The 8,834-nt window shown below is 39.4% G+C and overlaps 1 protein-coding gene across 1 annotated transcript; it reads left to right on the top strand.

Annotated features, from left to right (window-relative positions):
- Positions 1–5,179: 5,179 nt before the first annotated feature.
- LOC114406207 (hsp70 nucleotide exchange factor fes1-like) lies at positions 5,180–8,601 on the top strand. The gene is made up of 6 exons (XM_028368849.1): positions 5,180–5,549; positions 6,320–6,462; positions 6,569–6,619; positions 7,178–7,399; positions 7,487–7,589; positions 7,783–8,601. The coding sequence occupies exons 1-6, from the start codon at positions 5,464–5,466 to the stop codon at positions 8,330–8,332; spliced, it is 1,155 nt and encodes a 384-aa protein (XP_028224650.1). The 5' UTR covers positions 5,180–5,463; the 3' UTR covers positions 8,333–8,601.
- Positions 8,602–8,834: the final 233 nt, after the last annotated feature.

Below are 8,834 nucleotides of genomic sequence, written 5' to 3'. Positions count from 1 at the left end.
TTAAGTTAAGCGAGAAATGACTTAAGTAAAATGGCTTAAGCACGTCAAGAGGGGGTATGAAAAGTAAACAAAACGAGAATAAAAATGCACGGAACACAATGTGGACCACTACGGGTACATAGAATGAATCGAAAAGCTTGATTCGAGGTACTTACCCGTTGAAGATCGAAGAACGATGAAGAACGAATGAAGAACGTCGAAGAACGGTCGAAACCTTCGCGAAATTCTTCACGGAAAACGTTACGGAAACGTTTCGGAAGCGCCTCGGCTTAGATTTTCTTCACGGAAACAATTTTTCCAAGCAAATTCGAAAGAGAGAGAAGTGCCTAAGGGGCTGAACCCTTTTCTTCTTCACTTCCTCCCTTATTTATAGCAAAATAGGGGAGGTGGTTGCCGCCCAGCTCGCCCAGGCGAGCTCAGCTCGCCCAGGCGAGCCAGGTTGCTTCCTCCAGAAGCAACAGCCTTCTGGAGGAATATTCTGGAGGGCCCAAGTGGGCCTGGGTGCTATTTGCACCCCCATTTTTACTAAGTACACCCCCCTCTGCTTTTTTTGGTGATTCTTTTTTCGTAAAGTTACGAAAACTTACGAATTTCGTAACGATACTTGTTTTCTTTCCGTAATGTTACGGAACCTTGCGGATTACATAATCATCCCCTTTTTGACTTACGGAATGTTACGGAACCTCACTTAATTATGCAACGATGCTTCCATTTGATTTCCGGGGTGTCACGGAAACTTACAGATTGTGCATCAATATTTTTTTTGGTTTTTCGGCATGTCCTGGAATTTCACAAATTGCCTAATGATGGATGCCAAGCACCTCACAAGGACCAAAGAAAGGTCGCATGTCATCAAGCAAAGGTCCCCGGACGAAATTAGGGTATGACAAATGGCATGCAAATCAAGGTAGGATTTTAGTGTTTCAAAAGGTCAGATATTTCTCTTCATGTGGCTGAGCATGAGTCACATCAAGAGAAAAAGGTGGGCCCTTTTTGTTCCACTCAAAATGGGACAAGTGGCAAGTACTTTAGAAAATAAAATAATAGGAAAAGAGAAAAGCCTTTTTTAAAAAAACCAAAAAGTTGTGTTCTCTCTCTCTCCTCACTCAGAAAATTCAGAATCTTTCTCCCTCTCTCTCACGTAGCTTTCTTCTTCCTTTCTCACCCACCATTGTTGCCCAACAAAGCTCCAACCTTTGGTCACCATTTCTGCTCCAAATCGCAAAAGGAAGGCATTTTCGGAGTCGTGAAGCGCATCTCTACATGTGGGACTTTGAAATTTCAGGTTTGGATAGACTTCTTCTCACCTAAATTTTCGTGGGTATTGGGTTTTGGGAGATATGATGGGTAGTTTTACTAGGTTTATGTATTGTGGTAGTTATTGGTGAAGGAATTTGTTGAAAGCATGTTGAACTTGCCATGTTTGGTGTGAGTCAAGCTTACCCATTCTGTTTTAGGGTTTTTATGATGATGCTTGTGATGTTTATGTGCTGAAATTGCTGATGGAAAACTGCTAGGGATGAAGGGTAGAGTTAATCTAGGGTTAGAAAGTGAGAATGTAGTGTTATGAGTGGAAAAGTGTGATGCTTTGAGGGTTTGAAAGGCTAAATCTGGATTCAGTAGAAATTGGAGGTTAAAGTGAGTTAGTCCTAGTTTGAAATGTCATTTAGGACTTATGAGAAAGCTTGGGCTGTGCAAGAGAGAAAAACAAAAGACCAAAGTGAAGGCAAGAGCCATTTCTAGGGTAAAATTTGGGTGTTGAGGAGTCAAATTTTGATTTGGTGGAATTTTAGGCGTAAAACCAGTTTGAACAAGTTTAGATTAAGGTTATAGACTTGTGTGAGGTGAGAGTTTGCTCCAAATTTACCCCATTCTCATTTTCACTTCTCAAACCTTGAAAATCCACTAAATTGAGGGGTTTTAGATACCTAGATTTTGAGTTGCTTTGGTCTAAAGCTTGTACTTGGTTTAGACATGATTTATACATGATTTAGGACTTGTAGGATTCAATTTGGGCAAAATTGGATGAAGGCAAGATGGATTTCGAAAATCTGCACTTTATGCAGAATTTTGCTGTCAAATATGTGCAGCAGAATTTTGAACTGTGCAGAAAATGCTTGTGTATGGCTGGTTGTGGAAAGGGTAGTACATATTGGGTTCTGGACATTTGCTAGCAGATCCCAACGGTCAAAATGTAGACTTATGTACTAGAGACTTCCATTAAAATTTTCGAGTCGATCCAACGGTGAACGAATTGGAACGAAGGAAATGTTACTGGGGTCTTTAAGTAAGGAAAGCTGTGATATTGAATTGTGTTTTGGGTAGAGTTTTCTGCCTCTGCCCTGTTTTCTTGGTTGTGTTAGTTCATGATGCTTGGATGTTGAATTACTTGGATGTTGTGAAAGCTTGGGAGGATTGATGGGGACCCGGTGTTGAGAGGAACAAGGATAAGGGCTACGTGGGAGTACGTGAGCTCAGTGAAGGTGGGCAACTGGAGATGGTGGGTTTATGTGTGATTTGTGGATGTGGAGTGTTGACTCGCACCATCGCCCGACCGCCACCTAGTACCACATGTGATGGATACCCCATAATCCTACAAGCTTGAGATGAGGAAGTGGGGAAGGGTGAGACTTCTTACTTTTATTCGTTGACCACAGAGTGGTACCTGGAGATATGTCGCGGGGGTCAAGAGACCTTGGGGACGTCAGGTGGGGTGCTATTGCCCAAAACCAAGCTTGACCAATCCCGACCCAACCCGGGCATAGTCAGTCAGTGAGAACCTGTGATGTACCTAAACAGGCGAGCTCTTGGCAGTCAACCGATAAAAGAACAAAGACCACAAAGCAAGGGGGCTTATGTGGTGGCTGGCCAGCTGTGAATCTTGTGTGATATATGGGATATGGCCTCTGTTAATCGATTACCGAGGGTGGGTAATCGATTACAAGGATTAAAAGTGAAGACAGGAAGCTAAGATGGCCTCTGGTAATCGATTACCAAGGCTGTGTAATCGATTACCAGGCTTAAAGATGGGATCAGGAAGTCGAGATGGCTTCTGGTTATCGATTACCAAGGGGTGTAATCGATTACCAGGCTTAGAAATGGAGACAGTAGGTGGTGAAGGCTCTGGTAATCGATTACCAGGTTGTGTAATCGATTACATAGAGTAACAAGCCACTGGTAATCGATTACCAGTTATGTGTAATCGATTACACAGTGCATTTTACATGTTTTCATGTTCTGAAGCTGTGTAATTCGTGTTTGGCCTCTGGTAATCGATTACCAAGGCTGTGTAATCGATTACCAGAGATGAAAAGCCTTGAGGTACACCTTTTAATTGTGTGTAGTGGTTATGGGACACTTTGTGTTGCTATTGTAGCTAGAGCTCTCGTGAAAGAGTCTATCCCTTTCCTTTTTATTTCTTGTAGATCGTGATGGCGGCGCAAGTAATCCATGATCGAGTGGAGATGGAGTGCCTAGAGGGAGCTTGGGAGACCCTCGAAGGCAATGCGAGGTGCCGATTTCGGGGCACGATTCGATTCATGGCTACTTCATTGGTGCATCCAGAGGAACTCGCGCGCACGCTTCAGCGCACTGTGGAGTGGATACTACCCACGCCCACACCATATCGTCTAGTGGAGCCAGTCCAAGTGATCGAGGTGATGTCATCTGAGGAAGACCCTGAGGAAGACCAAGAGGAGCTACCTCCTGAGCCTGCTGTGGATGCTCTTGACTTCCTAGAGGGTGATGAGGACCCACTCCTTGAGGTGGATTCTCCCGAGGTCGTCATGTCGGTATCTGAGGCAGACTCTACGGAGGAGAGCGGCCCTGGAGAGATGGCGACTAGTGGAGGCTATTCATCATAGTAGACAGCTCATTAGACTAGGTTCATATACTTTTTGAGGGTGGGTGTATCTAGTGCTGACTGTTAGGTTTACTCTTTTGTTTTTGTATGGGTAGACCTATTGTATAGGAATTTGATGATTGTATACATGTGGCTGAAGCCACTACAGTGGATACTTTTGCCCTGGATGACACTATGTATTTTGCAAAACTCCCATATTTTGGACAGCTTTAAATGATGAATGTACTTATGTTTACTCTTGTTATTTGAAAAGAAAGCATTAGCAAACTTTATTTGCAAAAGAGTTTATCGACCGTATTTTATTTTATTATTTTCACGTGACGACCTAAAGTAATGGCTGACATACCTTTCCTTCTGAAAAAGCAAAATATTTAGAGGTTATGAGTGATCAGAAAGAGATGACTCCGAATAGAGTTGTGAACTGGCCATTCAGGACTCTATAGTGATGATTTTCCTTCTGAACTTAATTATTGTGAAAAGAGAAAGAAATGAAAAAAAAAATAAAAATTTCCATGGTCTTTGTTGTTTAAAATTATTACTGTTAAACCAGTCATTATTTTGGGGATGCCACAGCCTGCCGCGGCTTGCCTACTCATTTTTTTCCTCCTCCATTTTCACTTCCGCCCTTCAATCTTTCTCTTCTTCTTTCTTTCTTCTTTTACAATTTTTTCTCCTCCCTTTCTCATTTTCTAGGCATGCCTCTTCTTCTTCCTTCTTCCTTCCTCTATCACGGCCTCATCCTATGCCTCTCCTTCCTCAGCTGTGACCTCCTTCTTCCTTCCCCTCCACTATGATCACGACCTCCTTCTTCCTTCCTCTTCGTCGTGGACACGACCTCCCTCCCCCTTCCCCTTCGCCGCAATCCCCTTCCCCCCTTCTGAAACTCCGTCACAGCCTCCTTCCCCCTACGCCGATATGTGTATTTTTTTTTTTTTTTTGTTTTTATGGTTTGTTGGTCTCTCTCCTGGCTGGTTTTTCTTCTTCTGTTGGTCTCTCCTGCATTTTGATGTTAGGGACAGAGAGTAAAACAATTTTTTTTTAATAATGTGTAGATCTTAAGGGTTCTTCTACAAGAACTCATTCTTCATGTTGGAGATCTGTCCAACTACTTTATTGGGAGATCTTATGAAAACCAAATTTTGAGCTTCCTTATTCAAGATCTGACAATAAAATTAAGCGATAAAAGATAAAGTGTAAGATATATCTAATCCATATCCCATTGATACTAAAAAATGTCTGTTTTTCAAAATATAAACACTAAAAAATATATTAAAATTTTTGAAGACTATAATATAATGGACACCGGCCATCTCCAATATCCGTAGCAAGGCCCATCATCACATCACAACTTCCCAACCCAACCACCCAGAAAAAAACACACAAAAGCCAAATTTTGACGTTTCCTTTCCTCTTTCTTTCCCTTTTCCTCGTTTCCACGACCCTCTCGAATTCTTGAGACGTTTCCCGAATCTTCACTACGCACGTTTCTGAAACTATATAATATCTAAAATCCCTTCACTTCCCATTCCTAAAACCTCTTACAAAAACCGTACAACAAGGTTGTTTTTGTTTTGTTTTGTGTTTTCTCTCTAATCATTCGAATGGCCAAAGAAGGACCTAACTGGGACGGGTTGCTGAAATGGAGCATTGCTCACTCCGATGGGACTAGCCCTACTCGCAATTTAAGGTCCAAATTTTCAATTTTTACTTTTTTTTATTCCTTCTTCTTTTAATTGTTTTCAGTTGAAGTTGTGTTAGCCCTCTTTATGATGGTTCAGGTTAACAAAACTATGGAATTTCCTCGTTTTTATTATTTTTTGTTGCTGGGAAACGCTTACCCATGTTTCAAAATTTGATTTTTGAATGGAGAAATTTGTTATTTTTTATTGAATGTGATTGAGGGAGGTGGGGTTACTGATTAGTGGACTAGGGTGTGATTTTGTGATTTGTGGTTTTGTAATTTTTTTATTCTTTGAGGGGGAAATAGGGTTCGTATGTAAATTTATGATTGTATAGTTTATAGTTTCTATTCTTCGGGGTGGTAGTTTCTGACGTGTACTCATTTAGCAAAATTTTAATGTTTTTGAAAATAAAAAGGTGTCTTGTTGTTAAATGAGTCGGAGGGTTGGGAATAATATTCATTGGACTATGATTTGATTTTGTTAATTTTATAATTTTGCAGTTAAACAATTTATATAAGGTTTGTTTTTATTTTATTTGTAATTCTTGTTGCAAAATTGTATACCCATTTTGTGAAAAATTGAAAATTTAATACCGAAAGGGGTTGGTCTAGCTTAGTTGGTTGTGTGAGTTGCTGTGAATTTCTTGGTACTTAAAGCTTGATTCCCGTGCATAAATTTTTTTGAAAATTTAACTGTTATTTATAAAGATGCTATTTATGAATATGGAGGCTGATATTGATATAGTGGACTTGGTTTTGATTTTGTGATTTTGTAGTGAGGAGGATCGAAAATGGTTTATGGAAGCGATGCAAGCACAGACCATTGATGTTGTAAAACGTATGAAAGAGATCACACTTGTGATGCAAACTCCAGAACAAGTATTGAAAGACCAAGGAGTTACCCCTGCAGACATTGAAGGTATTCAACATTTATCAATGTGCAAGACTAATGAAAAATAAACTCCCTTTTATTTTAAGTTAATGTTTGGTTTTGTTAATCTTGTGCTAACTTTAATTTTTTGCAGATATGTTGGAAGAGTTGCAAGAGCATGTTGAGTCGATTGACATGGCCAATGGTGTGTTTTAAGGATTTTGAAGGCTTATGAATTTGACTTTGTTGATGATAGTAGGAACACTATTCATGTTATTGAAGTACTTAGTTGTCATGCTTAAGCTTGCTTATGGTAGTTTCCTGCAGGGAATTCCTACAAGTTTTTGTAGATCGTTATTTAATTTATCATTTGGATTTTTAGTTGCTGTCTCAGTGATATTTGCTGGATGATGAAGTGTCTTCATGGGCAATACAGGGGCCAATGTTGAATAAATAACAATTACTTGTTTTGAATTGTTATGATATTTACATAAATTAATGTGACAAGTTTATTTGTTCTGGCTTTGTGGTCAAGATGTTTTATTATTGTTATGCTTTTTCTGAGAATTGTTGACTCATAACTTCCCCAAATTTGTTCAATTATTTTCCATGTGATCATGGCAATAGTTCACATGATTTTTCTGCTGTTAGTCTACATTTTTCATGTTTGCATTTGCTTTAGCGTCTGTGGTATTGATAATAGGCTGGTTAATGGATTTGTGTTTTCTATGTTTCAACACCTATATGTCTCACCTATTCCCAGATCTCCACTCAATTGGTGGTTTGGTTCCTCTTCTTGGTTACCTAAAGAATTCTCATGCCAATATTCGAGCAATGGCTGCTGATGTTGTGACCACAATAGTCCAGAATAATCCTCGAAGTCAGCAACTTGTTATGGAAGCAAATGGCTTTGAACCTCTTATTTCTAATTTTAGTTCGGATCCTGACGTGACTGTTAGAACTAAAGCACTGGGTGCAATATCTTGTATGTATTATTATATTTTGGAGTTGTGATATTTTGTTACCTGAGATTGGAATGGTACTGATTTTTCTTTTGGGAACAACTTGACAGCACTAATTCGGCACAACAAACCAGGCATTACTGCATTTCGTTTGGCAAATGGGTATGCAGCTTTGAAAGATGCTCTAGCCTCTGAAAATGTGAGATTTCAAAGGTAAACAAGGTTTTCTCTGAAAAGTTTTTAATTGTGTTATTCCCTCTGAATATATCATCAATTAGGAGTAGTTTGTACCATATTATATCCTCATTATTGGTTCTATAGTTTATAGTTTAATTATAGACTTTTCAACCCTCATTATTAAATGGGAAATTGAATTCCAAGTTCTGTTATTTTTATAATCTTTCAGGAAAGCTCTCAACTTGATCCATTACCTGTTGCATGAGAATAATTCAGACTGCAACATCGTGAACGAGCTTGGGTTTCCTCGAATGTTGATGCACCTTGCCTCAAGTGAAGATTCAGATGTGAGAGAAGCTGCCCTTCGTGGCCTTCTCCAGCTTGCTCACAATGCGAAAGATGGCAAGGATGGCAATGAGAAAGACAGTGTGAAAATAAAGCAACTTCTTCAAGAACGAATAAACAACATCAGTTTAATGTCAGCTGAGGACCTTGGTGTAGTCAGGGAGGAGAGGCAACTTGTGGACTCCCTGTGGAGCACTTGCTTCAACGAGCCGTCTTCTCTTCGAGAGAAAGGTCTTCTAGTGCTTCCGGGGGAGGACGTGCCCCCTCCAGATGTTGCTAGCAAATATTTTGAGCCTCCTCTTAGATCTTCGACTGCAAATCCATCTTCAAAGAAAGACCCAGAAAAGAATGAGATCCCTTTGCTTTTAGGGTCAGGACCTTCTCCTACATACACTAACAACCAAGGTTCAAATAAAGGAGATGCTAGTTCATAGACAGATGCTAATATATCGAAAGTTTAAATGCTTTATGTTCTGTTTTTTATACCATGCTTTCTTTCTATCTTATCATACAATAGTAATTTCTTTCTTTCACTTATAGGCTATGTTTTTAACCCTTTCTTCTGGCCTCAGATTGGTTTTCCCTAGTATTTCTAGGATGATGATCTCATGGTATGTTACACTGTGACACTATAACTAGCCCTCCATTGTAGTTTGTTAATGTATGATTGCAGCGGTGAATGCCTTCATTTTTTTGTGCCTTCATTTTTTTGCACTTTGATATTTTCAAATATTTGTTTAGATGTTTCTTTTTCCCATTTCCATGCATAAAAGGATATACTTCATCCATTTCTGTAATTAAAAAGGAACCCCTCCGGGGGACGCATCTCAATCACTTGTCCCCTGGCTGGAAAATTAAATGTATAATATAGTTATATACATTTAGCTAAAAATATATTTAGTTATAATGTTGTAGAACTTAGTAAATAACAACTTA

This window comes from Glycine soja, chromosome 3, assembly GCF_004193775.1.
Source record: "Glycine soja cultivar W05 chromosome 3, ASM419377v2, whole genome shotgun sequence".
Lineage (NCBI taxonomy): Eukaryota > Viridiplantae > Streptophyta > Magnoliopsida > Fabales > Fabaceae > Glycine > Glycine soja.
Note: the sequence above shows the minus strand (reverse complement) of the source record. Positions and strands in the feature narration are given on the sequence as shown.

What these genes read in the sequence shown, in the direction of transcription:
- LOC114406207 (XM_028368849.1), top strand. Translation starts at nt 5,464, where the DNA reads ATGGCCAAAGAAGGACCTAACTGGGACGGGTTGCTGAAATGGAGCATT. An exon ending in AGCACTGGGTGCAATATCTT is followed by an intron (nt 7,400 to 7,486) that starts GTATGTATTATT and finishes ACAACTTGACAG; the next exon opens with CACTAATTCGGCACAACAAA. An exon ending in GAAAATGTGAGATTTCAAAG is followed by an intron (nt 7,590 to 7,782) that starts GTAAACAAGGTT and finishes ATAATCTTTCAG; the next exon opens with GAAAGCTCTCAACTTGATCC.